Source organism: Leptosomus discolor, chromosome 20 (genome assembly GCF_034619465.1).
Source record: "Leptosomus discolor isolate bLepDis1 chromosome 20, bLepDis1.hap2, whole genome shotgun sequence".
Lineage (NCBI taxonomy): Eukaryota > Metazoa > Chordata > Aves > Leptosomiformes > Leptosomidae > Leptosomus > Leptosomus discolor.
In genome coordinates, this window is record NC_141410.1 from 10,500,136 (window position 1) to 10,524,240 (window position 24,105).

A 24,105-nucleotide genomic window follows, 5' to 3' on the forward strand; every position below is an offset into this window, starting at 1 on the left:
TTGACTGAGACAAGATAAATAGATTCAGTGAGGCTTTTGTTTATTCCTTTTAACCGTGGAAGAATTAAAATTTTTCATCCGTGCTAAAGTAGAGGAGATGGGAACCAAAAAACAGAGACATGAGCTACATGAAAAGAGGAAGCAAATGAACTGTATTAAGAAATATGAACAGGAAAAAAGAATCATTATATAAAAAATATAGGTACAGAGTTGCTGTGGTCCCATGCTCAGGCATGCAGTTTACGCCACGCAGCTGCCAGGAGCCAACGGAGCCGCCGCTCGGGCTCTCGTGGAGGATTGGACCGATCGACCCCCGTGCTTCCAGCAGGGCTACGTTTCCGTGCCCCCCCCGGAGCAGGGCCATGGAGGCAGAGCCCTTCCCTGCACCGCGGTCCCGGCGGGCGGCAGGGGCTGACGGTGGGACTGGCGGCACGGTGGCGTCGCTTGCTGGCACGGTGGTGTCACTTGCCGGCACGGTGGCGTCACTTGCCATCACGGTGGCATCGCCTGCCGGCACGGTGGCGTCACTTGCCGGCCCCCGGCTGCACCGACGGCTCCCGGGCCTCTCGCCGGCCCTTCGCTCGCCCTGCGGAGCCCGGCTCGCCGCGCGGGGTGGACGGCCCGTGGGCAGGGGCTGCTCGCTGGCGGGGGGAGGCTGCGTTCTCTTCCCAACCGGCCAAGGAAATAAATAGAAACCTTCGGCTTAACGCAAGGGCCGCTTGAAGGCAAAGGTAACAAAAGGGCTGATTGTCTGGAGGATCGGCAGCACGACAAGCAGGATTGATCAGGGTCGTTTGGCACGTGGGCAAAACCTTCCTGCTCCCTGGTTCTCAATCATACAACATACAACCTTAATGACACAATTTTGGTCCTTCACTACATACTTATATTAACATTATTTCTTCACAATAATGATATCTAATGCAAAAAAAAAATACTGTTAAGGAAGAAATAAAATAAGGAAAGAATGAGCAAAAAAATTACAAGTTATGTACAGATTAAAATAAATTCCATCAGGAAAAGAAACAATTCTTTTATTATTTTCAGTTGGCCCCTGTGGGAATAATTTAAAGGCCAAGTGCCTGGGCAGGGCTGTACTGCAGCAGCAGCAGAGGCAGACGTGCTGGGACGGGACCGTCCCCTCTCCTTCGCAGAGCCGGGTTTCTTTCGACGGCGCCAGCTCTCGGGCTCTGTTCCCCCAAGAGCTTTGTGGAAGCAGCCGAAGGGGCCTGGGCCCTCGCTGGGGCGGTGGTGTTCCCCGCTGCTGCAGGTGGCTCCTGGCCCTTCCTCCATCCCCTCCCCAGCTCCTGGGATCAAGTGGAACGGAACAATAATGCAGGGTCCAGGGTTGGGGGCAAGAACACTTAAACAGGGATTCGCATTTACCAGACCATGCAAGCGCTTTGTGTCTCTCCACACAGTATCTCTGATGATTACACTTAATTTATGGTTATTTTTCAGTGTAGCAAATGGCATGGGCAGCTCAAGGGGGCTGATGTACTCCTGGTATGAAGAAACGGGCTCCTGACCCCCTGCAGAGCTTGCCAAGAGCAGACTGCACCGTCAGCGAGGAAGGCATTGTCCGTTGCTGGAAATGCAACCTGGGGGCCCTTGCCTCGTGCTGACAGGCTGTGGGCACCAGCCCTGCAGGGTGGCGCGGCAGGTGATGGAGCCCAATGCGGCAGATGATAATCTACAGTAAAAGCAAATTCAAATAAAAATAACAAAAAAATTCCAGTGGGGTGGCGCTTCTACGGGAGGCATGATCTCAGGAGAGCCAGGCACATTCAGCCATCAGTTCTGACAACACTTGTACAGCTTCCCATAAATATTGTTGCATAAATACCTATTTTGGACCATCATTTCAGCCCCCTCCCCAAGCCCAGCACCCAAAAGATGAAGGCCAGCCATTTGCCATGAGCTATCAAACGTCTGCTGTCCGCTGAGCAGAAGCGATCGCTTCCCAGCTCTTCCTTTGGGTGTCTGGCCAAGGGCGTGCGCCGGTGTCGGCGTGCGTGTCTTCGTGGCGTGCCCGGAGGCCAGCCCGTGCCGTTGTGGTGAAGGTTACGCTCAGTAAAAAAAAAAAAAACCCAAACCTTCAGAAACTCCCAGAAGCGGCAGCTTAGGCTGTCAGGAAACGATAACCGCTCGTGTGGCTTGTGAACGAGTTCGTTAGAGAGGTCGTTGGCTTCTTCAGGTGGCTGCTTGTTCACAGCGAGGGCGTGCTCCTGGCTGCAGGACCTAGTGCTCGGCCAGCCGGGGCCCTCCCTGGGGGGACGCGGTGGGTGCCGGGGGCTGCACGGCTGGAAGGGAAGGCGGGACAGGTCGGTCCTTGCGGCAGGTGCCGCGGGGTGCAACAGGGCACGGGTCGGGGTCTGCTACTGACGTGGGACCGAGGAAGGGTGCTCGGCCGATGGCAGGCGAGGCGTGCCCCCTGCAAAGCAAGCCAGGCTGTCCTGCCACTCACCCCCGCTACACAGCACCCATGGTGTGGGGGGGGGGTCGCTCTGAGCCAACAGGTTCAGCCACGGTTTGGGCAGAAATAAGGTGTGTCGTGGTCAGTGCACGGGGTCGTTTCGTTCCAGTGCGCCCAGAAGAGAGTGGGCTTTGTGGCCTGGCTTTACCACGGGCACATTTGGGGTCAGGCGACCAACCAGCTTTATTTCCACAGCACTGTCAGCATGCAGCCTGTGTTTCCATAGAACCTCCCTCGTGGCGGGCGCGGTGGTGAACAAACCATACCAAATGAGGGCCTTGGGAAGAGGCAGGTGCTGCACAATGTGACCAGCTTTAGCCAACAGTACCGCTACCAAAACCAACCCCCCCCAGGGCACGAGCTACAGCCCGAGCACGGGTACCACAGCATCCCTCCGCAGCGCTTGCTTTCGCATTAGGATGCCGCACCGCGCCCATCCAGCGGTACTCACCGCGGCGGCGCTGCGCCTGTACGTTACCTTCCCGACACGTCGGTCCCGTGTACCCGTTCAGGCAGAGGCACTGGCCGTTCTGAGCGTTACAGTAGGAGCTGCTGGGGGCACACTGGCAGGCCAGGCTGCAGTCCGGGCCGTACCTGCTCGTCCGGCAGTCTGGTGAGGGGGCAGAGGGGCTCTTAGGCTGCTGCAGGCTCAGCCTGCTCCCGCGGCTGCACAGAGATGCTCAGGCATTTCCCCCTGTGCAACAGGCAGAGCTTGCAGCGCAGGCTGAGTGCGGGAGAAGGCAGAGAGTTTTTTCCCTCCCCGCTGCCCCAGCCTGCCTTTGAGCTGGGATGCTACGGGACATCGGAGCATCCCAAGGCCAACAAGGTGCTGCTTCTGCATTTGAGCCTCAGCCTTTTGACTCTGGTGATCTAAACACTGGAAGCTGGGGGAGCGTTTGCATTCAGATCTGATTACAAACAGAGGTTGAAGAGGTGGCTGCCACTTCTTACTCTTTGAGGGGACACACATGAAAAAAGCAAGCCCCCTTCCATGAGAATTCAGCTCCAACAAGAGGGGGTTTGCGTCCATTTTAGGACTGGGCTTCGAGCCTGCTGTCAATGCCCCTTTTGCATAGTCCCCTGTCTCACCAAGCTGCGGCTCAACTCACCTGAACTGCACCTGAGGCCGGTTTTCCCCGGGGGGCAGAGGCAGCGCCCCGTGGCTGGGTCGCAGGGCGCGCTGCCGGCGCAGTCGCAGAGCTGCTGGCATCCCTCGCCGTACGTTCCTTCCTCGCAGCCTGTTTCGAGAGGCGAGACCCGGCACATGCGCTACGAGCCTGCGCCTCGGGATCCCGCCCGTTCCGCCGGGAGCCAGAGGAGGACGGGGTACCTGTCTGGCAGCGCTCGCCGCGGAGCCCAGCAGGACACTGACAGCGACCGGTGGCCGGGTCACAGCCTGCTCCGTGCTCACAGTCACAGCGCTCCCGGCAGCCAGCTCCGTGGAAACCCGGGGGACAACCTGGGGATGGAGCGGGGTGGAGAGCTCGTTAAATCATGGGTGGGTTGAACCCAGGCTCAGCTGCCGGCAGCCTCTGCAGCAAAGCCTCCATCAGCCCGCCAGAGAGGAGCAGCGAGCCTTCCCCTCTGAGAAGCACCCAAAGGTGTGCACTTGTTCTCGGTGGCCCGGGGCAGGGCTACCAGCTCCCTGCAGCAAGGCTGGGCTGCAGAGAGCAGCGTTGCAGCTCCGCAGGGTTTGCTCGGCTACCCGGCGCTGAGCTGCGCAGCAGGGACGTGCGGGGCCAGCTGCCTTGGGGCAGCACCTCTGCACCCAGTGGTCTCACGCATAGAATAGAAATCACCTTTTCTGCGACTACTTCTGCTACCGGGGAAGGGTGCGCTGTGAGCACCGGTGAGAAAGGAAGAGCCCATGGGTGCACGCAGCCATGCGTGCGACGGCAGCGGGTCACACCTTCGTCCTATGGTCCTGCTCTCTGGGTGAGCTTTACAAAACAACCTCCCCCCAACGCCAAAGGGGTTGCAGCCGCCACAACTCACTGTGTTCGCACAGGGGCCCGTAGTGGCCCGCGGAGCAGCGGCAGGCTCCCGTCCCCGGGTCGCAGGTGGCGTTGTGCAGGCAGGCGCAGCGGAGCTGGCAGCTGGCACCGTACCTTCCCGGCGGGCATTCTGCGGGGAAGATGCAGCGGCAGAGCTGCTCAGCGGCCGGAGAGCCGGCCCCGGCCCCGCTCCTGCACTTCAGAGGGCCGTGACGTGACCGGGCAGAACAGGCACGGGTGGGGATAACAGAAACTGGACCCAGTTTGAAATGGACCGAGCGAACTCCGCTGGGCTGGTGCACAGCAATGCGTCCGAGTCAGGTTTACCTAATTCACAGGATTTCCCCGTCCACCCAAGCGCACACGAACAGGAGCCATCGGCCGCGTCACACAGCCCCCCGTTGCGGCAGGAGCAGGTCTGCTGGCAGCCCACCCCGTACCGATGCTTCTCACAGCCTGCGGGACAAGAGGAGGTGGCAGTGGGCACACAGACCGCGGCACCCAGCTGCAGGCAGAGGACTCAGGACAAGGAAATCGCTTCCCGCTCGAAACCTTTTCCAGAAGAACCTTTCCCACTGCCCAGAACACCCACTTGTCCTGATGCACGACCCTGAGGCTTATATTTACCTTGCTCGCAGGTGGGACCAGCTCTTCCCGGTGGGCACACGCAGTCCCCGGTGACGGGGTGACAGGTAGCGCCGTTCCCGCAGGAGCACACCCCTGCACAGTCCTTGCCATAGCGACCAGCAGGACATCCTGGTGGGAGGAAAACCTGGAGCTGCCTCGGTGGCACCAAAGCACAGCTGGCTACGCGTGAAGGCGACAGAGGAAGGACGTCGCAGTGGCACGTGAGCAAAGCCGTGGGGAGGCAGGAGGAGCCCCCAGCCCTGTGGCCGGCAGACCAGGAAAAGAGCTTTTCGGTTTCCTTCCGCTGGAGGAGCGAAGCATTTTTAGCAGAGAGGCAGCAGCACAGCGATGGCATGATGCAAAGGCTGATGTGTGAGGATTTGCGCCTACCACCATTCACCTTCTGCTGAGGAAACCCCTCACGAGCTCCCACGTCCCCCCCCGCTGACCTGGGCACTCACCGATACTGCAGTCGGCACCGACGTAGCCAGCTGGGCAGTGGCACATCCCAGTGGTAACGTCACACTGGCCCCCGTTCTTGCACTTGCACGGCCTCTCGCAGTTATGGCCGTACCAGCCAGGGGAGCACTCTGCAGATGATAAAAAAAAGAAACAATGGCCTCAGTGCCTAAGAAGACGAGAACAAGGTGCAAAAACCCTGGAAAAACCCACCACGTGGATTCATACAGCCACTTCATTGGAGAGGAAGGCAACAGCTCTGCTGGAAGCGGGCACAGCCGATGGGGTTCTGCTCTGGTTTGTAGCACAGAGCTGATCCGAAGCATTTACGGGTCAACCAGCTACGGCAATGCGCGAAGGGCGTGCAACTCACACGCGTGCCATGCATCCCTTCCATGAGCTGGTTGTGGCCCAAACATCAGAGACACCATGAGCTCAGTGCAGACCACACATGCTAAAGTGCAGGAGCGTGACGGCTGCTCTGATGCAGCGGCTGTTCAGCAGGAGCCGAGGACAACCCCAGAAAGCGCTTCTAAGTCACCTCATGGCAAACAAGCAACAACACCAAGCAGCTCTGGACTGTCCAGAACCTCGCTGCTGAAGATCTAGCTGGTAAATACCCCGCAATTCCAAAGGGAAATGCCAAAAAACCCCCGTCCTGCGCGCAGATGAGGATGATGTTTTGTTTACACGAACTTCTACTTGCAAATCAGTCAGCGAGAGACACCGCAGAGGTCAGAGCCTCGGGTTTGTGTGCAGGGCGAGGGAGCAAGAAAACACTTGCCTGGGCAGACCCAGCTGCTGAGCTGTAAGAGCTGGGCAATGGTTAAGAGCGGAATGAGGAAAGACCTCAGCCACGCTGACGAGGATAAAGGCAACCACAGCCAGAAACCGGGAGAGACAACCTGTCAGAACCTGTGCTTTGAAGCCCCTCCAGCAAGCTGGCTGCTCCCCGAGCTCAGGCTTCTCCGGGGGGTCACCCCAGCACCATCCCCTGTGCCGGGGGGGCGACGGCTCGGCACCACCACCGCTGGCGCTCCCGGCACAGGCGCCGTGCTTTCATGGCAGCCTGGGGCAGCAACCTGCAGAGGTCCGTGAAGCAGCCGAGGAACCGAGCGTGGACTCACCCAGCTGGCAGGCGGGACCGTGGAAGCCGGGGGCGCAGATGCACGCGCCGGTGACCGGGTGGCACTCCTGGGTGGCTCCGGCACACTGGCAGATCTGACCGCAGCCCTCGCCGAAGGTCCCTGGCAGGCAGGCTGTCAGGAGAGAGAGGGCACCAAGGTGATTCAGCTTCGCTTAGTGGGAGCTATCCCACCGCCCTGTGCAAGACTTTTTTTTCCCTTTTTATTTTAAGCCAGGATTTAGGAAGCCTTTTATGACAGTGAAGGTTTTCTGCCACCCAAAAAGCAAAGGGAGCCACAGGCAAATCGTTCCTTGTCTCCAGGAAAGACTTGAATTGAAAAGAAAACTGAGTACTTAAAGGCACTAGATGCCTTTTCAGTCCTAGCCCTACCTGCCCTCATATTCCTGCACGCTTCCATCCCCACACGCAGATATGGCAAACACACCCCTGTCCTCTGGGTGAGGAATGTGCTCACACGCCTCTGTCTCTTCCAGACTTGCTCATACCCACAGGAGCTCATTTTAATACTGATTTATTGCTAATCCTCTGGATAAATACATAGCTCTGATTTCCCACTTGGCTCCCTGGGCATTGCTAACATTCTGCGGGCATCCACCCAGCTGCCAACATGTGAGTGGCTCCTTGGCACTTGGGGATTTTCTTGGTTGTTTTTTTCCCCCCTCTATTTTATGTAGCAATTGCTTGACCCGTCACGTTCCCAAGCCTGTCAGCAGAACGGGAAGAGGATCGCTCCCTTCTTCGTACGTTTTTCACAGCCCGAGCCTGTAAAGCCCGGCGGGCAGCCGCACCGGCCGGTGACGTGATCGCACGGCTCTCCCAGGGGACAGGCGCAGCGGCTGGCACAGTCCTTCCCGAATGAACCCGGCAGGCAGGCTGTGGGAAACCAAGCAAGGAGATGTGAGTCTCCCGGCTGGCTTCCAAGGGATCGTTCATGCCTGGAAGGCACCAGAGCCTAAGGGCCAGCTCCCGCCCCCGGCGCAGCGTGCGGTGCTGAGCCAGGGCTCTGCTTTTGCAGCCACCCCGCAGCCTCTTTCAGGGCAGGCTGTCGGCTCCCCGAAACGCTTTGCCACACCTTGTGACTCCTGTTAACACCCAAGGTCCTCTCCTTCCCAGACTTTGGAAGGAGCCTCGGTTTCCCCCGAGCCAGGGATGTGCCGGCGGGACGCTGCGCCGCCGAAGGGATGCTGCTGGCTCACCTTTCTCGCAGCGCCGGCCCCTCCAGCCACGGGGGCAGTCGCAAGCGCCAGTGACGTGGTGGCACGACACGTTGTCCCCGCAGTCGCAGTGCTCTTCGCAGCGCGCCCCGAACAGCCCCTCCGGACAAGCTTCAGCGGCGCGAACGGGGGAGACACGACAAGTTACACAAAAAAGGTGACGTGTGCCTTTTGTCATTGCGGTTTTGGTGGGTGCACACACACACACACACACACACACACACACACACACACGCACACTTTATTTATGTCCCTTTCACGCCTGCCAAGCCACAGCAGTGCTGTGACGCGACCAGTGGCCTCTGCCATCACCGGTCAAACCCGCACAGGGTGCACAGTGTGCAGTGCACCGCTGGCAGTCACCTAACTCAGTGTGAACGTCTCTCTCTCACTGCACCACGTGGTTTTGGACGTGTTATTCCTGGCGCTGTTCAATGAGAGCTGGGTGCCAGCACGGTATGTTTGAATCACGGCAGCCATCGGGTAGTTCTGCTGCTTCTTCTGTTGTCACCGGGTTTCTAAAGCAGCTGCAAACCAGGATGTGTGCAGTACCCCAATGATGCTGAAGTCAGCACTGCAGGCCAAAAATCTATGAACAGAATTTTCACTCCTGCCTCACGAATGAATGCAAAAAAGTCCGCAAGTCCCTGTACAACGGTCCAAAGAGGTTGCCTGTCCACACAAGGGCCAAGTTCGTACATGCAGCTGTGGTGAGGGTGCGGCTGCACCGTGCACACAGCTGGGCAGGTATTTGCACATGCAGTTTGCAATACAGCTCTGGGGGAAGCTGAGGAGACAATTCCAGCTTTTTTTTTTTAAAAAAAATCATATAATTTGTGCGTTTGTGGGTGGGTTTTTAAAACTAATTTATATTAAAAGAAATTATAAAAGGAATCTGCAGGTGAGCTCAGTGCAGGCAAGGGTGAGGCAGGGAAGTCCCCGGGGCATGATGGCCAGCACCATGGAGGCGCCGGGAAGCCAAACCCTCCGAACGCTCGTCCTTTGTGACCTCCACCCTGGCAGCTTGACACTGCCTCGTGACAAGGGACCTCGCTGCTGGGGGTTCCAGGTGTAGGGTTTTGGAAGCGTGTGAGGGGGAGGACGTGCTTAAGGATGCGGCAGAATCCGGCTGCTCACCCTCGGCCGGCGAGGCGAGCTGCAGGTTGGACTCTGCGGCCCAGTCTCAGCTGCTGGCCGAGCTGTTGACACATGTAAATGGAGACATTCCCGGGCAGGAAACCTGGGAGCACTTTGATGTGGCTGTTGGCAGAAATAGCTGCAGTGGGCAGCTCCCTTATGCCAGACCTCAGCTGACAAGTACCGGCGTTGGCCTAAGATGTGCCTTTTGCACCGTAACGTAAGGAACAGGCCAGGCTGAGGAGTCATGACCCCTGAAAGGGAAAAAGCTTGTGGATCTCGTCTTGGCGTGCTGGTACTTGATGCAGTCCCTGTTGCTGCTCTTAGGAAGGCCAATGGCCTTTTCAACACTTCCTCATAGCAAAGGGATCGCCAGGGTGTGTGTTACATTTACCGATAAGGTGAACGCAAGAGGCTGCTGAATGACAGACGGGATTCTTTGCTGGGGCTTAGGACTGAAGCCAGACACTTAGGGTCAGTAAAATCAGGCCAGATTCAGGGGAGAGTAGGAGAAAGAAGGGAAAGATGATCTTGTGTTACTCTTAAAACAAATGGAACGGGAGAAGATCTCCACTTGGCATTTTGCTTTCACTGTGCAGGTAGTGGGGCATCAGGGGGGGAACTGCTGCCCTGCCCAGAGCACCCCTGCTTGGAGCCTGCAGCTTTGCACTGATGCCCGGGAGCCTGTGCCTTCGGGGACCCCAGCCCTTGCCCACCGCCACCACCGCAGGCTGCTGCGGCCCCTGTACACCCCGTCGCCTTAGGGAAAGCAGAAAGCACAGCGGTGGGCAAACCCAGAAGCCAGAACCACGGCGCCCACAAGCAGTGCTGAAATCCAGATTTTACACCTTCGCTTAAAAATCCCCTGCCCCCCCCGCCCCGCGGAACGCCCTTGTGCAGCTCCCGGGCACCGACGCAGCAGGCGGTACCCACGGTCAGGACCCCCGTGCCCCACTTACGGCTCTCGCACTTGTGGCCCGTCCACCCCGGCTGGCAGAGGCAGTGGCCCGTCTGGCGGTCGCAGAGCCCCCCGTGACGGCACTCGCAGCGCTGCCGGCAGCCGGCCCCGTGCCGTCCCTGCGCGCACTCTGGGAGGAGGCACCGCACGCGTCACCCCCAGCCTTTGGGGGAAAACGGGTCCGAAACGGGACGCGTTTGTGCTGGAGCCCGTTCTTCAGCGCTGCCGGCGCGGCGCAGCGTTACTCACCCAGCTCGCAGGCCAGCCCCGTCCAGCCCTCGGGGCAAGCACAGAGCCCCGTGGCAGGGTCACACGTGCCACCGTTCTGGCAGAGGCAGCGCTGGTGGCAGCTCCTCCCGTAGAAACCCACCGGGCACGCTGCGGGAAAACCAAGGCAAACATCCCCGTCAGAACACAGCTCCGAAGGCAAACCCCGGCCAGAGCGATGGCCTGATACAAACCGAAGCCATTATCGCTTGCAATGAGAGGGAGGGAGAGGAGCCAGCGACACCCTGAGGCTGCTTATCTGCCCACACGAAGACATTTGGTATTTTAACCTGCTCAGGTAAGAGGCAGTGACGACGCAGGGCACTGGGTGCCTGACCTCTTTAGAGCCTTCGTAGCTCTGGTGGCGGCAAACGCACAAAAGGAAAAAGGCTGGGTAGGTTCAGGAGCCAGGAGAGATGCTCGTAGGTAGCCAGCGCCTTTGGTCCTGAGCTGCAGACCGCCCTCCTCTCCCAGACCCAGACAGTGCCAGCGCTTGGCAGAGAAAAAAAGCCATTTAACCACGTGAATCATTGTTCTCCTGCGCAGTTTCACTGAGCTGTGCCTAAAGGCACCGCCGACTTGGTGCCTGAATGCTCAGCGCAGCGGACGGTCAAGTTGCTGCTCTATGAGCTCCTACGGAACTGCAAGGCAGTGCAACTTCTGGTGCTCTTGGAGAAGGTGAACTCTTGCCTTCTCTCTTTGTGGGTGAATCAGGAAGCGCTGCACAGCTAACTACGACCTTGCTACTGTACTGTCTCAGCCTTTTGTAGCTGCTGCTCCACTGAAAACTCCGACCCACCCTGAGAAATGGCATTTCTAACGCATTCTGGCAGAGGAAGCAGACAGTCTGGGTTAGGAAGCGGCCGTGAGGTGTGTTACCTTGCTGGCACGTGGGTCCTGTCCACCCGGCTGCACAGAGACATTGCCCACTGACGTGGTTGCAGGTAGCGTTATTGAAGCAGTCGCACGTCTGGCTGCAGTTCTCGCCGTACCTGTTCTCCTGGCACACTTTGTGGGAGCAGAAGCAGGTGTAACTGTTAGGTAGCAGGTATGTATTACACCAGCCAGACCCCTACCAACCGTCCCAAATGCACTTGTTCAGGAGAGGAACCCACACTGGTGCGTGGCTGCTTTGGACGGCTGTGGGAGTTGGTTTTTAAGTGCTATGGGGAAATAACAGCCGTATTCTGCAGGTGGCTGACATCCAAACACGGTCAGTGCTGTTATCTTCAATTTTATCTATTAGGAAACTGTTTTTCCAGACACCCAAGCCCTCACTGCATTCAACAACAGTGTGCTCAGCCTGAGCCCTCCAGCCCCTCTCCAAAACCAAATACCACACAGAATTAACGTCCATGCAGAGAAAAATCACGCGTAGGGGACAGACACCCAAACCTCTGGGCTCTGCAGCCCAGCAGCACAAGAGACAGCAAGGGCTCCGGAGTGCCTCAGAGGGCTGCTCCTGCCTGGTCCCAGCCCAGCCCAGCCCAGCCCAGCCAGTGACACCCACCCTGGTCGCAGCGGGGGCCGTCCCAGCCGGGGGAGCAGCGGCACTGGCCCGTTGCATGGTCACAGCGGGCGCCGTTCAGGCAGTCACAGGCTTGCTGGCACTCTAGCCCATAAAATCCATCGGGACAGGCTGTGGAAAACAAAGGAGAAATCCCCACAAAATGCCTGTACAAAGAGCTGGAAATCTCCCAGCAGAGCAGAGGTGCCTCTTGGTGGCTTTTTATATCGATATAACGCTGCACCAGTGTGACAGCAGAATTTTGGATGCCTGTCCATTACGGACGTCCAAGGTACAGGACAAAGCTGCGGTGCATCAGAAGAGCGATAGCATCAGGTTTCTGACCACCAAGGGACCGAGCAGGCTGGCGGGGGAGCCAGCACCCTGCACCCAAGGGACCCCTTGGAGAGGCTGCTCCAAGACGGTGGGTGCAACGTGTGTGCACACACGGGTGACCGAGGCAGCTGTGCATTTACTCCTTGCTTACATTTTGTTAGTTGTTTTTTTTTTTTTCCTAGACCTTTTCCTTTCAGAATTAAAACCAGAGGCTCAGCAGCTTCCAGACATGCGGTTTCCCCCATCGCCATCCCGAGGGATTCTCTTTGCCGTAACAGAACAGCAAAGCCAGACAAGGAGGGCTGACCCCACCGGCAAGGAGACTGTGGTCCGTGGGAGCTGCTGGCAGCGCTGGGTCCCCAGGCACAGGTACTTACGGTGCTCACAGAAGGTTCCTCGCCAGCCCGGGCTGCAAGTACAGGCCCCGCTGACGTGGTCACAGGCAGCCCCGTTGTCACACTGACATTGGTGCCGACAGCTCAGCCCAAACCATCCTTCCGGGCACTCTGGCAAGCAGAAGCAAACGAGACTGAGGAGCCTGTCCTGTCCTGGCGTCCCCAGGAAGATACGCTAAGGCAGGAGCTCGGGCTCTGAATGGAAAGAACAGTATCTGGCAGCTGCTTTCTTATAACGACCAGCGGGCTCTACCCTGCCCCTTGCAGACGGGTACCCACGTCACCCAGGACAGGACCGGCAATGTCACAGTCAGGGCACGGGGACTGAACTCCTGTGCCTGAACCAAGAAGCACTTGCTGGAGGAATCCGCACCGCTGCTTCCCCCTCTCCCTCCACAGGGAGAGGGCAGAAGTCTCCTGCCCTGCCCGTCCGCTGCCCTCCCCCTGGCACACGGGTCTGTATCCCCTGGCTCAGCTCGAAGGCGAGCAGGGCAGCCCCCGCAGCACTCACTCTTCTCGCAGCGGCCGCCCGTGTAGCCGGCTTCGCAGAGGCACTGCCCTGTCTCCGCGCTGCAGCTCCCATCGCTGTTGCTGCAGTTGCAGGCGTGAGCACAGTCGGGGCCCCAGCGACCCGCATCGCAGGCTGAAACACAGGAGGGAACGGACCCTTAGTGCCGGGGGCTCCACTTGCTCAGCTTCTCCGGTGAGCACAGGCGTGGGACCAGCGCCGCCTTCTCCTCGGGCTGCTACGTCCATCGATTACCACCGCTCACGTGGGCAGAAGGACAAGCACGGCTGCAGGTTTGCAGAAAACCCAGCAGGACAGTGAAAGCGGGTGCAGGACGTATTGGATGGGAATCCCTTCTGCAAGCAAGCAAGGCCTCTACGGAAAGGCAAGCGGCACCTGGCAGCACTGGCAGGACAGAGCGGAGAGAACTAAAGGATTTCAGAGATTTTTCTGGCAGAGGCACAGCACGAGGACGACAATGAAGCAAACCACAGCGCAGCTCCGCACAGGTCAGTGTCTCCTAGGAGCGACGGACAACGAGCAGCGGGCACGATACCTCTCTGACAGTTGTACCCCGTCCAGCCAGGTGCGCAGCTGCACGTCCCCGTCACAGGATGGCAATGTCCCTCGTTCCCACAGCTGCAGCTCAGCTGGCAGTCCGGGCCAAACCAGCCAGGCGGACACACTGCCAAGGTAGACACGGACCAACTGCCAACGGCTGCTGGAACACCGCAGCGAGGGTTTCCCTCCCGAGAGCCCCGACGGGTGCCGCAGCGTGCTCCGCCACCAGCACCGACGTGGGTGCTCAGCTCTGGGCTGAACGGGCCGAGGGGCTCAGGGATTTACCTCCCTTTCTGCTGACGCAAAAGTCACCACCGTGAAGGCAGGACCAGAGGGACCCCAAGGGAAGAACCCAGCCCGTGCCCCGAAGCGCGAGGCAGCGGAGGCATGCACGGTGCCAAGCCCTGCTCTGATGAGTGCGGCGGTGCCTGGCCGACAGCTGGATGCTCTGCTCCAGGTCCACCGAAACACCCCTCATTCCAGCTGCAGGCAGCCGTTCGGGCGTGAGGGACCCGGCGGCAGATGGCACTCACCGTCCTGGCAGCGGCGGCCGGTGTAGCCGGGCGGGCAGAGGCAGGCTCCCGTGGCGGGGTCGCAGCTGGCGTTGTTGGCACACTCGGGACAGATCTCCTGGCAGCCCAGTCCCCAGCGACCCTCAGGGCAAGCTGGGGCGTGGGCAGAGAGAGAACACACACAGGCATCGGGACCGCAGCCGCGGCGTAAGAGGGAAATGGCTGTTTTCTGGTGCACGGCAACGGGTCCCCTTGTTCATGTCCATGTTTCACGCACAGCATGGACTTTTGCGTGGCAATGCGTGGCTACCAGCAAGGACAACGCTGCTTTTTTTGTTTCATAAATAGCGCGTGAGCCCTGGGTAAGTGCTATCCTGATCCCACTCCAGTACTTTCATGTCAATTTTGGATTCACATCTACTTGTGGGGAGCTACAGGGGCTCCGTGCTAGGAAATGGTGTTGCTGGCAAAGGGTCTTTGCAGCTGCTGTCACACCGCTGGACAGCACATTAGTCAGCGTTCCCAGCTCTGCTGCGAGTTGCAAGCAAGAAGTGATAAAAGCGGGGCAGGAATCCTTGTTTAAGTGCTCCTAAGCTGCGCCAAGGCCTGGGAAAATAGTCAGTTCAAAATGTACGGTGAGCACTGTGCATGTGCGGTTTTACTGCTCACTCAAACTGTTAGGAGCAGGACATCCATATACGACTAATACCTTCCAGCTGCCGTAACACCATATAATCATGTAAAAGCTTTTAATTTAGGATTCTTTACTTTTCCAGCAGCTAAAGAGTAATATGGTGAAGGCAATTAAAAATACACATCAGTAAAGAAAGACTCCTTTCCTGTGTTAAGGACTGCAACAACCTAAAACATCTTCATCTTTTTTATTGTGTATGTTGCTTACTTCAGCTTCCACAGCAGAGCTAAGCTAGCCGAGGCTACAGTTTAAGACTTACCATCCAAAGCCGCATTTTTTCTCATTTTCCACAAAGATGATTCTAATTGCACTAGCTGCTTTTAAAACTAATTTTAGCCAAAGAAAACCAACAGCTATACGCCTAAATCCCTACCTCGGCGCATTGGCTGCTGTTGCCTCCTCACCTTGGCCGCAGTCGTGTCCCGTCCAGCCGGGCAGGCAGAGGCACTGCCCCGTGCTCCGGTCGCAGGGCGCTCCCTGGCAGGAGCAGGACCGCCGGCAGCCGGCCCCGAACGTCCCCGCCGGGCACTCTGCGCCGAAAACAGCAGTGAGAAAACCGCCCCCTCCCCGGGTGCCTTTCCCCAGAGCGCATCACCGATGGGACCCCGCACACCCGAGGAGACCGAAGAAAAGCCCCGCTGCGAAGGGTTCCCTCGCTGCAGAGGCAGACCACGCCGGTGGGACTGGACACGACCGCTCCAGTTACCCACGCCGGCCACCCGCAGCCCCCAGCACGGCACACCGCTGCCTTGGTTGTCCGTGTGAGGACCTTCCCTGTTGCTGCTTGTCCTTCCAGCGAGTATCTCCCCATACAGGAGCCCAACAGCTGCGCCCAAACCGATCTCCAGCCTCTGCAGGCGATTCTGCAGAGCAGCCCGCTCCCTCGCGGCTGCACCCCTGCAGCGCCCTGCCCCGGGCAGCAGCTGCAGCCGCCCCTACTGCAGCACCGGCTCAGGAAAGGTGCGCTGTCGCCCTGCCGCCGAGCCAGAGGTGCTCCTCTCCCCCCGCCGGGGCGGTGACCCGAGCCACCCTGCTCGCTCTGTGCTGGGGTGCAGCACACCGGGCTCACGGCCCCCAAACCCCTGCCATCCCTTGGCTTTTATAAGATGCTGCGAGGGCTTTTTACCGCCCTGGCTGAGAGCCTCCGGCATCTGGAAGCCAGGCTTCCCCAGCAGCAAGCTTTGCGGCAGGTACGCTGATGTAAAGCAATAGAGAAGGAGCATCCTCATCCGCAGGAGGAGTAAGGCTTGTCCTGCCCTCTGCCAGGGTGCTACTGCTGACACCAGAAAGCGCGGTTTGCTCTTTGCACCCCGTGACGCAACTTAGCAATAGCTAATTACGTGCAGACCGAGGGCCCCGGACCCAAAGATCCTCGAATCCTATTTGAGTCTCCCAAAAAAAGCTCCGCGCTCGCAGACCCTTTTGTTCACGGAAGCCAACGTTCCGTAAGGCTTCGGCAGATGCAGACACACCAGCGTTCACAAATCACGGAGGGAAAGCACACCAGTGCGTAGATGTCAAGTGACACAGTGGAGGTTTTGTTATTCCTCCCCTTTGCTAATTGATGGCAGATGTTTGTCTTCACCCTTTAATAATTTCCAGATCCCAACAACAGCCAAGAGCCTACTATTTCTATACAAATATTTGTGTTATTTCCTGTGACTCCCCCCTACAGGCTTAAGCTCCTTTCTTATTCTTTTTAAAAATATCCCGACCGAGAGCACCCAGCCCACCGAGGCGCCGCGTGGCTCTGGGGGCAGCAGCCTCCTGCTGCATGGGGGGGTCTGGGGCTGCCGGGACCCCTGCGAGGGGGCACAAGCCCTGCAAAAGCCGCTTGCATCGCTCCTCCTAACGCTAGTGAGCTCTGTGAGCACTTGCTGCCATTGGGACTTTCTGTGACCATTGCAGCTTTTGTCCTGACCAACAGACCAGCTACGTTCTGCCCGTCGTGGTGCTGTGCAAGACACTCATGTGCGAGCAGCTTAATTAGGTTAATAGCTTTAATTCTGGGTTGGGTGTGGATGGAGTGCTTGGTTAAACATAAGTTAGTGCAGAAACTCCCAGGATGCTCGAATCTAAACTCAGGTGCTGACCACCACAAGCCTCTTAACGCAGTGTTTTCTCTTAATGCAGTCTGTCTTCTAAGCGTGGACTTCAACTTTTTCGGTTTTCTCTTGGATCCAGCCAGTTGAAGTGTGATTTGGAAGGAGACAACCTCACCAGAGGAGGAGGTTGGCTTCTCAGTCGTTGATCAGCTCTGAGGCTGGCAGAAGGTACTATTTTCCAAGAACTGTGTTCATGTTTTGTAATCACCACCTCGTGCCAATGACTCACTGCCTTTAAGTTCACTCAAAACACCTTTGTTCAAAGGAAGTCAAACTCTCTGACACCCCAACTATCTCCCAGGATCTCAAAAAGCTGCGCCCTCAGAGCTATGCAGTTCAGTTACTATACTGTCAACTGGTCCTTTACGTGAAGAGCAGAAAACTGCTCTAGGAGGTTCTTACAGAGGCAGAATTTTAAACCCTGATTTAAATGAAATACAAAATTCTCTTTTCCATGTGAAGATGAAATAGAGTTTCAATGTGGAGTAGAGAACAGAGAGGAAAATATGATACCGTTCTGCAGGGCACTGATTGCCTGGAAGTAAAAAGACATCAGAGGCGGGGGGGGAAGATAACTAGATATCTGTCACCTTCATCTACAAAGGCAAAGATGCCCAAGCGGCGGGATAAAGTGAGACCTTGTTCTCCTTTTCTGAATTAGACTCATTATGCACGAGAATTCCCGTTTCCCTGCTTTAAAGGGATTGCAGCATTTCACAAAGCCATGCGAACGGCAGCTCTTGTGCCCTCTAAAGCCGTTTCAGCTTTTCACTCATCAGACCAACCGCAGCGGGCTAGCGGGTCTGGGAGAGCACAGGAGGAATTCTGGAAGCCCTTTCATGTCGTTTTGTGAAGAAAAAGTTTGTATGTGCGAGGAATCAAGAGTTTAGAGCAGGCTTGGAGCTGCCTCGCAGGGCCCCTGCCTTACCTTGGTCGCAGTTCTGCCCGTGGTAGCCCTGGGGACACTCCTTCCAGCACTCTCCGGTGACAGGGTCACAAGACGCCTCTGGAGAGCAGCTACATTTCTTCTTGCAGCCATCCCCGTAGTAGCCAGGGTCACACTCTGTTAACGACCGTCATGAAAAAGAAAGAACATCTGGCATTACTCCATTGGCCCTGGGGGAGCCGGCAGAGCCGACAGCGGGGCGCGGGCGGCTGGACCAGCTCCACGTCCGCGGGCACTCCCGCCCGGCCGTGCGGGTTCTGCCGGCGAACGTAACGGGACCGAGCGGGACAGCACATTTTGCTCCTAATCTAAACAACAAGAGGCGAGAGAGCCTTAGGAGGGTGGAAAGTGAGCTGAGGTTTTACCCCCCCCCCAAAAAAAAATTAGCTAGGGGAAAAGAGGAGAAGAGGGAGAAGCCCCGCGAATACTTCTTCGCAACTCACTCGTCTCACAGCGCTTGCCGCGGTAGCCGGGTTTGCACCGGCAGGAGCCGTCCCTCCTGTCGCAGTCCTGCGCGTTCTGCTGCACACAGCGGCACTCTTCCGAGCACCCGGGGCCAAACGCCCACTTCGGGCAAACTGGATGCAGAGGGGAAGAGCTGGTCAGTGACCCGCGACCCAAGGCGGGGGGCAGACGCTTGGCCACCCAGCGCTGGCCCTTCCCAGGGATGACATCGAGAAAGGCTGTAATTGGAGAATAACGCATTTCTCACAAAAAGAGATGAGGACAAGCGTACCTAAATGGCAGTACCGTCCGTATAAGCCAGGATCGCACAGACAGGCTCCGTAAATCCGATGGCAACGACCCCGGTTGGCACAGTTGCACTTTTTCCTGCATTGTTTCCCATAAAATCCTTTAGGGCACCCTAGTAACAGAGAGAGATTTTTCTGGGAAGATGAGCCAATTTCAGCCCGTCATTTTATTTCCCGCAGACCACAGGAAAAACGTACCAAACCCAAAGCATCAGAATGAACCTAGGCGAAGGATGCAGCCGGGGCTGCAAAGGCGCCTGGCTTGTTTTCTGACCAGGAATGTGCTTGGGTCTCTGCGCAATCAGGTAACGATAAGAGCGAGCAGCTCCAAACCAGACTGCTTCCGCAGCCGGCACTCCTGTCCTTGCACGGTGTCCGGTGCCTTTCGCCTCCTGCCACTCCCCAGCCCCACAAGGTGCCTCGAGGGCACCCATCAGCTCTGCCCCCGCTTGGAATGGTAACGCTGGTCCTGCCAGAAATCTACCCCGCAGGGCTCGGAGAAGTCAACGCTTTTCATACGTGAGAAAGTAATCCACGAGGCCATTCCTACTGATAAATAACAGTGATATTTGCACTATTAAGGAAATAAAATTATTGTTCTTTCTCTGTTATGCTAAAGATCTTAATATTAGAAGCACATGGCAGACAGACTGTGTCAGCAGAAAGCTCTGGCCAGCATCTGTCCAGGCAGCACAAGCCTTCTCCCGTATGACAAGAGCAGACAGTTTAAGCAGAGGAAATGCCACCCTGGGACAACAGCTCAGTTCTTCATTGTTTACTCTGATCTTACCTTCCTGGTTTTTCCTCTGTACCCCTCAATCACCTCCTTCCTAAAGAAAGACAAGGTCGGGGTATCTCTTGCATTCATTTACATTCTGCTTTGGTCTCCTCCTTCAGTAATAGCTCCCATATGCTCCTAACTGTTTGTCTGAAGTCATTTTGTCTGAATCTCTTATTGTCTCAGTCTTTCTGCATTTTTAGATTATGTCCCCCAGATTTTAACTCTTTGGGAGAACAAATACCTACCGACAGCGACAACTCCTTTTGCAGTACTTTGGGTAACTACTGTTGTCACAACTTTTCAATGCTTTGGTTTTCCTTCAGTGGAAAATACCTCCACGGTTCTGTAAATTTATCACTGAACATCCATTTTTGACATTCTTTTCTGTGTCCGCTGAACACCCTGTGAAACGCAGACGGCTGCCCACGGTCACTGCTGAGTAGCGGACAGAGACTGCCAAGGTCTTCCAGTGCAAAGACAAGGCATACCACCTGCAGCACTGTTTTGTGGGTGAACGATCCCCTTTACCATCTTTTCCTTATTAAAAGGACATTTTTCCACGCAAGACTAGGTGACCCACCCAGTCAGATGGAGCAGGGATGTGTCAGAGCCACTCACACAGGGATGGATCAACAAAAGAGTTGAAAGATGCTTTTCAGTGACCAGCTACAAAGGGACCAGTGTAAGGTGTTCTGTGGAAAACATTTCAAAGCTTCAGAGAAGCACAGCTGGAACGTCAAAGAGTGGCACCAGAGTTGGCTGCAACAGCCTTTTATCCAATTACGGCAAACGCTCCACTAGTACGTTGGGAGAAACAGAAAGGAGCTGCCTCGGCAGGCTGGGGAGCAACACCTACAGCTCGGGAATAGAGCTACTTCCTCACAGAACCTGTTTTCGGGAGAGAAGAAAGCTGCAAGGGAGGCCCCACGTTCTGCGCTTGACGTCAGGGCCCCGCAGAGGTGCCGCCCTGCCTTTTCGCGGACACCCCGCCGGGTCCCCGCGCCTCGCCGAGGGCTGCGGCGAGGAGGACGGGGATCGCCCGCGCGGAGCGGGCGACGGAGAGCCGCGGGCTTACCGTCCTGGCAGAGCTCGCCGGCCACGCCGGGCGGGCAGCGGCAGGCGCCCGTGGCGGGGTCGCAGGTGCCTCCGTTCTGGCAGCGGCAGGCCAGGCTGCAGTTCCTCCCGAAGGTGCCGGCCGGGCAGGCTGGGGTGGGAGAGAGAGGCGAGGCTCACCGGCTGCCGCAGCCCCACGCACGGGCACGCCGGAGCCCTCCCGCCCGCTGCCCCACAGCCTCACTCACTCTGGTTGCAGAGGAGCCCGGTCCAGCCCGCCGGACAGTCGCAGCCGGTCTCCTCCGCGTTGCATGCGGCTCCGTTTTGGCAGTCCTCGCAGGTCAGGCTGCAGTCGGGGCCGAACGTGTGCTCCAGGCAGACTGCAACGAGAGGCGCTGGGGGTGAAAAGCCTTCCCCAAGGCTGCCTCAGCATCTCGGGGAGTGTGGGCAGGGAAACCCGCCCTGCGCAGGCTGCGGCAAAGCCAAATGCATCTGCGTCGCAACGCCAGTTCTGTGGGCGCAGAAAAGGGACGCAACCAGTCTCGTGGGCACGCGTGCCTAACACAAAAACCCCCAGCATATTTAATTCTGTGTGATTGATTCTGAAGACTTCCAAGCAAAGCATGCCATTTACCAGTGCTGCAAAGTGCCCACCAAATTTTTCTGAAAGCGTGTGCTCTCCTCTTGCTTCCATCTCTTCCTCCTCTTCTTCATAGTCATCATTAAAGAGCTGGGTAAATTCATCTCGCAGGATTGCAACGTGAGGGATTGGGCGGATAATGGGGCGCTGACCATCCAGAGCTTCCACAGTGTCCTCTAGAGCTAGGGAAGGAGTCATGGACATGACAATGTCAGTGCGGAAAAGAGAAGAGACCCCTAAGAGGTGAGTAGTAGGACAGAACCTCTGCACCAAGAAAGGGAAACCAGAAATACCAGTACAGGGCTGGTGGATCTGGGTTGTGTGGTTTGCACCACTGATCGATCTCTGTATTGACACTTCTACAATTTTTGCAAGTTGTTTGCCTGTTCATTTTGGCTTGAATGGGCACCAGCCAGCTAAGTGACTTCCAAATTCATGGGAGAAGCTTTGATCTTAGCCTTGACACACAGCCCTGGCTTCTCAGGTTAACCGAGCTCATGCTCACCCCATCACCTTTGCCCTGCTGTTTTTCTGACCAGAGCCACTCAGCTTTTTGAGTTTTCAGGTAAGATAATTCTTTTCTGGAAAATTAATCAAGACTGCCCATCTAACAAAATTAAGCAATGCGTTTCAGCTTGGCTCTGCTTTTGGGAAGAGCATCTGTCAGGTACAGCTTCCCCTGCAGGGCAGGCAAGGGTTAAAAGCCAGGCAATCAGGCTAAGCCCAGACACACTTGGGAGCCAGGGCAGGGGCTGCAGAGCCTGTAAAAGCCACGGCCAGAGGAGGCTCGGGTGTTTTGGCAGAGTGGGGAGGCACCAAGTGCTGCTCTTCTGGGTCCAGACCTCGGAACGCCTTTCCAGGGACCTGGGTGATGCTGCTGGGGGTCACTAGATGAAGCGAGCGGGGTGTTGGCTGCCCTACTAAGCAAGTAAGTTGGGTAATAGTGTGTTTGGTGGTGGGATAAAGACACTACCACTTGGAAAAGACAAATCCGTTATTTCTTGTAAGGAAAAACTGTAGAGGCTGGTGACTGTGGATAGGGCTCTGGTTCTTTGGTTAACGTGGAGTCATCACCGCAGACTATAGCGAGTGTAGCTGTGCCAAAATCCCCGGTGCTTCTTTGGAAAGTGCTGTGTAACGCGGCTGAAATAGGACTGGTCCTGTCAGGGGAAAGCTTTCCACTGGTGGAGGGAGTCACTTCCCCTGCTAGTGGTGGCAGCAAGTGCTGTGAAACAGCTGGAAAAGGTGGCGTGCAGGGCTAAAGAGCTCCTGCCTGGGCTGGCCCTGGCTCGGCTGGGTTGGGGGGGCTATGCCGGGGGGAGCAGGGCGAGGGGCAGGCAGCCTGCCGCTCAAGTTGCACTTACAGATGCAGCTCCTTCGGTCTTCGTCCAGTTTGTATCCAATCTCACAGCCACACTGGAAAGACCCTAGCTGGTTCTGGCAGGCGTGCTCACATCCACCATTATTCGAAGAGCACTCATCCACATCTGAAAAACACGGGATACCCCGGTGTGACGGGCGCAGGGGCTGGGATACACGTCTGGGCACAGATCAGCAACAGGCTGATGGCACCCTCTCTGCTATGTGAAGCCACCTGACTCCCAACGTGGAGTGAGGCTACGCAAGTGACCCAGGGAGCCTGGGTTCCAAAACACCATGTGCTGGGTTTCAGCTCCCATCTGTCACTAATTGTGTAGGAATAGGTGGGCAGGAATTGGTTCTTCACCTGTGAAACCTTATGGGAGAGCTTTGGTAGTGAGAACAGCTCATTAGGAGAAACAACAACCACCCCAAATCCATTTTGCTAAGAAGGTGACCCATCAGAGAGCTGACAGGAGAACTGCTATGAGCAGTTGTCTGTTTGCAACCAGGTAGGACAATTTCTTGTTCTCTTTACTAAAAGCCACTGTCTTGGCTGTATTTTACACAGATGCTTTTATTGGCCTGTATCTCTTGGGTGAAAACAATGGGTGATGTTGGCCCCTGGGGTTGAACACAAAATGATCTCTGAATTAATGGGGTCAGACCTGGACCAACTCCCTTTGCGTTGTCCTGACTTGAATTCAGCGTGTTCAAAAACCCCATTGCTACTCCTCTTCAGCTGTGTTGAACCAGTGTATGGCTTAGAATAGCTGAGCTGCCTTAACAGTAAGCAAACTGAGGAGGCTGACAAAACACAGAGAAGCAGAATTAGAGGAGCGTGGTCTGTGTGTCCCTTGCTGTGCCGCAAGGCTGAGGACGGCAGCACTGCTGGTTCCCGTGCAGGAGTCCAGCGAGCTGTTTGCGCTTACCATCGCACCCGCAGCCATCTCTGCTGAGCCTGTATCCAGCATAGCAGGCGCACTCGTAGCCTCCAGGATAATTGTAACAGTCTTGCTGACAACAGTGAGAACCGTTGTCACATTCATTGATATCTAAACCAAAAACAAAGGGCACTGGATGTTAATACACGTCTAGCTTTGCAGTGGTGACAGTACTTGTTAAAAGTGCTCTGCAACTAGTTCTGGTAAGCTGTTACTGATCTGTCTGCCAAGTGCTGAGCTAGTATTCTTGCTTCCCTCTTGAAATGAGTGAGCTTTATGTTAACAGATCGCCCTCTGCAATGTGCTCCCCAGCCAAGGGAGGAATCCTGAATCCCAGAGGCCTGGGGGAAGCCAACTGTGATTTTCAGTTTGAGGTGGTTGTTAAAGGTTTTGTGTGCTTAAAATAGGGGGTGATTCCACCTGTAACACGGACTCTTGCTTTCTGATTTACCCTGTTACAAACACCGAGGTCAAGTTCCCAGATGGTTGAGGACTGCATGGTTCCTTCAAACTATCTGAGTGATGTCTCTGAAGGACGGACCTAGATAACCCTGAGAAAGCAGAGCTCCTGTGGCTTTCCATTTCCAATACAATTCCCTTGTATTCGTGGGACTCCATTTGTCCACTATGGAGTGGAATTACCACGGTGCTTATGCAGTAGAGGGGTTTGTGAAGCATCCCCCTACCATCAGAGGAGACTGGACCAAGGAGGCACCTGGTAGGAAAACAAATA

General features: G+C 56.6%; 1 protein-coding gene across 1 annotated transcript in view; it reads right to left on the reverse strand.

Annotated features, from left to right (window-relative positions):
• Positions 1–524: 524 nt before the first annotated feature.
• The window catches only part of MEGF6 (multiple EGF like domains 6), a 96,637-nt gene continuing 73,056 nt past the window's right edge, over positions 525–24,105 (reverse strand). Inside the window, exons 11-41 of the mRNA XM_086476042.1 lie at positions 23,361–23,483; positions 22,434–22,556; positions 21,084–21,251; positions 20,678–20,809; positions 20,452–20,580; positions 18,580–18,708; positions 18,287–18,421; positions 17,826–17,960; positions 15,197–15,322; positions 14,120–14,251; positions 13,582–13,710; positions 13,029–13,160; positions 12,500–12,628; positions 11,790–11,918; positions 11,159–11,287; positions 10,262–10,390; positions 10,014–10,142; positions 7,900–8,028; positions 7,448–7,576; positions 6,684–6,815; positions 5,559–5,687; positions 5,098–5,226; positions 4,798–4,926; positions 4,472–4,600; positions 3,807–3,935; positions 3,586–3,714; positions 2,905–3,086; positions 2,097–2,303; positions 1,546–1,693; positions 1,099–1,307; positions 525–641 (exon numbers count right to left, since the gene is read on the reverse strand). Coding sequence (XP_086332168.1) covers positions 525–641; positions 1,099–1,307; positions 1,546–1,693; positions 2,097–2,303; positions 2,905–3,086; positions 3,586–3,714; positions 3,807–3,935; positions 4,472–4,600; positions 4,798–4,926; positions 5,098–5,226; positions 5,559–5,687; positions 6,684–6,815; positions 7,448–7,576; positions 7,900–8,028; positions 10,014–10,142; positions 10,262–10,390; positions 11,159–11,287; positions 11,790–11,918; positions 12,500–12,628; positions 13,029–13,160; positions 13,582–13,710; positions 14,120–14,251; positions 15,197–15,322; positions 17,826–17,960; positions 18,287–18,421; positions 18,580–18,708; positions 20,452–20,580; positions 20,678–20,809; positions 21,084–21,251; positions 22,434–22,556; positions 23,361–23,483 — 4,265 coding nt within the window. The remainder of the gene's footprint in view (positions 642–1,098; positions 1,308–1,545; positions 1,694–2,096; positions 2,304–2,904; positions 3,087–3,585; positions 3,715–3,806; positions 3,936–4,471; positions 4,601–4,797; positions 4,927–5,097; positions 5,227–5,558; positions 5,688–6,683; positions 6,816–7,447; positions 7,577–7,899; positions 8,029–10,013; positions 10,143–10,261; positions 10,391–11,158; positions 11,288–11,789; positions 11,919–12,499; positions 12,629–13,028; positions 13,161–13,581; positions 13,711–14,119; positions 14,252–15,196; positions 15,323–17,825; positions 17,961–18,286; positions 18,422–18,579; positions 18,709–20,451; positions 20,581–20,677; positions 20,810–21,083; positions 21,252–22,433; positions 22,557–23,360; positions 23,484–24,105) is intronic.